The sequence below is a fragment of the Lolium perenne genome, chromosome 4 (genome assembly GCF_019359855.2).
Source record: "Lolium perenne isolate Kyuss_39 chromosome 4, Kyuss_2.0, whole genome shotgun sequence".
NCBI lineage: Eukaryota > Viridiplantae > Streptophyta > Magnoliopsida > Poales > Poaceae > Lolium > Lolium perenne.
The window spans coordinates 116,197,709-116,201,341 of NC_067247.2; the positions used below are offsets into that span (position 1 = coordinate 116,197,709).

A 3,633-nucleotide genomic window follows, 5' to 3' on the forward strand; every position below is an offset into this window, starting at 1 on the left:
GCCGTCCCGTCTCCCTCCCGTCCTCCGCCACCGCCACCTGCATTCCAACAAGACGCACCCTCTCCACCGCCCCCTCTATAAATAAACGCTCACTCACGCACACGCCAACCACCGCCGCCGCCGCTCCAGCCCCCAGATCTCGAGCCGCATCCGCAATGGCCGCCGCCTCGTCGCTCCACGTCGCCGCCCCGGCCGCCACCCCGCGGGTGGGATCCGTCGCCCACAAATCCGCCTCCTCAGGTACTGGATCCTGAGTGTTTTCCTGCCGCTGCTGGATCCTCGCTGATTGTGTGTGTGTGTGTTCTCTGCTGCAGCGGCGAGGAGCGTGCGCGTGGCCAGATCGGGCGCGGTGGCGCGGTCCGGGGGCAGGCTCGTGGCCTGCGCCGCCGTCGCGGTGCGTGCTCTCGCCTTACCCTCTGTTGGCTTTGATCCTTGGCGTGTTGCCATCTGCTGGTACACTGACTGAACCTCTCTTGTGTGTGCGCGTCTGTGCGTTTTCGTGTGCAGACCAAGGCCGATGCTCCCGCGACCGACGCCGCGTCCAAGTCTGAAGGGTAAGAATGCTCTAGCATACTTTCGCACCTTCGTCACCACTATTCTGAGTACTTGGGATGAATCAGGGTCCATGCAAGACCATCTCAAAGAATAAAGCATGAGTCATGCAAAACTAGCAATTCGGTATATTCTTAGAACTACCGACTGACTCAATTTAGCTTAGATTCGACTGGGATTTTCTGTTGCATATTTAGTTTAAATTTAGTATCACTTCTCTTCAGCTGCATATTTGTAGCCATGCCATGTCCCAAGCGTTGTGTATTTTTAAATATCGGGACACATACTAAAATTGAGAGCTGTAATATACTAATTTATTCAGTAAACCTATGTTGACGCACAGAAGCAATTTTAAAGGAGAAACTGGATTTTTAAAGTACAAAAACGAGTATCTAGTGGAATACGCTCATGTAAGTGAACCTTAAAATGTCAATAACCATGTATCAACATTTCATAGTTTCATTGACCTGTGAGATTTCAATTATCTATTACTTGGCTACTGCTGCTACTGTTGTGACTTGGCTGGCACTAAATATGTTTTCCCATCCCTGCGTGCTGCTCACTTGATGTGTGGTTCTGTCGCCTTGCATTTGCCAAAGTCCATCTAGAGAAGGACCAAAGTACTAGTACCTGATAATTATCATAATAGCAAACCAATAATCAGTTCCAAGTGGCTGGGAGCTCAGATGGGAGTATGTCTAGGGAGTAGGCACTCGGCAAAGCTGAATTCGGTGCTAATTAACATTATTTCGTTTTAGGATATTGCTGCCAGATAAGAGCTGAATTAGTATTTTAACAAAGGCAAAGAGTGTTGACCTGCAGCTTCTTTGTTGCTTATACATAAATAAAATTGAGAATGCTGTATTCTACTCTGAATCTGTTACTATATTTCCATTTTTACCTGTAAACCTAGTGTACATATTACAGCTTTGTTTGCCTTTTGGTTTTCCCAAAGAGAAAAATAATACTTCTTCAGATAATTGAGATCTGAAGGTTTAGCTTTGCTGAGTAATTATTATTTTCTGGAAAGTCTAGTGTACATCATTTTAGCTGTTTGTTAGGGGGTGGGCAGAGTATCAAGTCAGCACGAGCCTGTATGTAGGAAGGTCATATCAACTTCAGTTGGTACTATTCCTCATATATAAGCCTGGTGCAGTAAACTATATCTTTTCCAAAATTCAGTTGGAAGCTCACTATTGAGATGGGTGTAGGATGCCCCCCTGAGTCAACCTGAGCTGTCGCTTTTAACATATGAATGGATTGGGGTGGAACCAGCTGATGTAGGCTTTTCAGCTCCCCCCTTAGGAAACTTTACATTTGGTTTGGTCTTTAAATGCAGTTATGCCACTTCGACTATTAGTATATTTTTATCATGCAAGTAGAACAATTTACTGCAATTTTTTAATATGACTCCTTAATTGTGTGAGTGGAAGTTCCTAATGTTGTTATAACTTCTGTTCAGTCATGAGGTGTTGCTGTTCGAGGCTCTTCGTGAGGGTTTGATGGAAGAGATGGAGGCAGATCCAACAGTGTGTGTCTTTGGTGAAGATGTAGGCCACTATGGGGGTTCTTACAAGGTGACCAAGGGTTTGGCTGATAAGTACGGAGACCTTCGAGTCCTTGACACACCTATTGCTGAGAACTCATTCACCGGCATGGGAGTTGGAGCAGGAATGAAGGGGCTGAGGCCTGTTGTTGAAGGCATGAACATGGGCTTCCTTCTCCTTGCTTACAACCAAATCTCAAACAACTGTGGCATGCTTCATTACACCTCTGGTGGTCAGTTCAAAATTCCACTTGTGATCAGAGGTCCCGGTGGTGTTGGTCGTCAGCTTGGAGCAGAGCATTCACAGCGTCTGGAGTCATACTTCCAGTCGATTCCTGGCCTCCAGATGGTTGCTTGCTCTACTCCTTACAATGCTAAGGGTTTAATGAAAGCTGCCATAAGAAGCGAGAACCCTGTTGTGCTATTTGAGCATGTCCTTCTGTACAACCTGAAGGAGAAGATTCCTGATGAGGAGTATGTGTGTTGCCTGGAGGAGGCTGAGATGGTACGACCTGGTGAGCATGTGACTATTCTCACATACTCGCGCATGAGGTACCATGTGATGCAAGCTGCAAAGACCCTGGTGAACAAAGGGTACGATCCTGAGGTGATTGACATTAGGTCGTTGAAGCCATTTGATCTGCACACCATAGGTAACTCCATTAAGAAGACTCACCGCGTGCTGATTGTGGAGGAGTGCATGCGCACTGGTGGGATCGGTGCCAGTCTGAGATCCGCCATCATCGACAACTTCTGGGACTACCTTGACGCCCCTATCATGTGCCTGTCATCACAGGATGTGCCGACACCATATGCGGCAACTTTGGAGGATGCGACCGTTGTGCAGCCTGCGCAAATCGTTGCTGCTGTTGAGCAAATATGCCAATAGGGTGTCTGTTTCAGTATTGTTGATTTATCTGTCCTGGCTTGGAACAACTTTTCATTCGTCATTTTTGCCATGGATATGTTAATTGTGGTATAGGCCTGTATCCATTTTTTATTCGTGTTTGAGCTTGTACTTCAGCTACATAACTGTACTGTATTGTGCTGAATGCTAGGGGTCTGAACTTGGTGTATTTGAAGAATTCGTTGAACATCCTGGGCAAGTTGTGTGTTTGACAATATTAGTTTTGCCTTTCAAGAAGGTATGATACACTTCGTCAGAGCTACAGTTTGTTCTTGATTTATGCCGTATTGAATATGGTTCATGCAACTTAGGGCGTGGTAGAAGATTGAGGTTTGGTTTGTACTATCGTCATTAAACGATTGGAGTGGCTGCAAGGTTGGTTAATGGAACACATTTACAGAAATTGTCCAGGCGTAACCACACTAGCAAGATGAGTGGCTGCTCACTCGACCCACAACAACGAGCAATCAGAGCTCAAAACTACAAGAAAACAAAGAGTTAATCCATCCGCCCACTCGCAGAGCAGACGTCAAAGCTGGAACAATAGAACAAACAACATCAGAAAGTGATAATCTTCCTTCATACCGAAAGTGATAATCTTCCTTCAGCATAGATCAGGTCTGCCATC

General features: G+C 46.0%; 1 protein-coding gene across 1 annotated transcript; it reads left to right on the forward strand.

Annotated features, from left to right (window-relative positions):
- On the forward strand, positions 1–3,242 carry LOC127293695 (pyruvate dehydrogenase E1 component subunit beta-3, chloroplastic). The gene is made up of 4 exons (XM_051323334.2): positions 1–240; positions 315–394; positions 508–554; positions 2,015–3,242. The coding sequence occupies exons 1-4, from the start codon at positions 156–158 to the stop codon at positions 2,985–2,987; spliced, it is 1,185 nt and encodes a 394-aa protein (XP_051179294.1). The 5' UTR covers positions 1–155; the 3' UTR covers positions 2,988–3,242.
- Positions 3,243–3,633: the final 391 nt, after the last annotated feature.

Coding starts and splice junctions, on each gene's coding strand:
- LOC127293695 (XM_051323334.2), top strand. CDS start 156: ATGGCCGCCGCCTCGTCGCTCCACGTCGCCGCCCCGGCCGCCACCCCG. Junction 241..314: donor CCACAAATCCGCCTCCTCAG/GTACTGGATCCT, acceptor TCTCTGCTGCAG/CGGCGAGGAGCGTGCGCGTG. Junction 395..507: donor TGGCCTGCGCCGCCGTCGCG/GTGCGTGCTCTC, acceptor TTTCGTGTGCAG/ACCAAGGCCGATGCTCCCGC.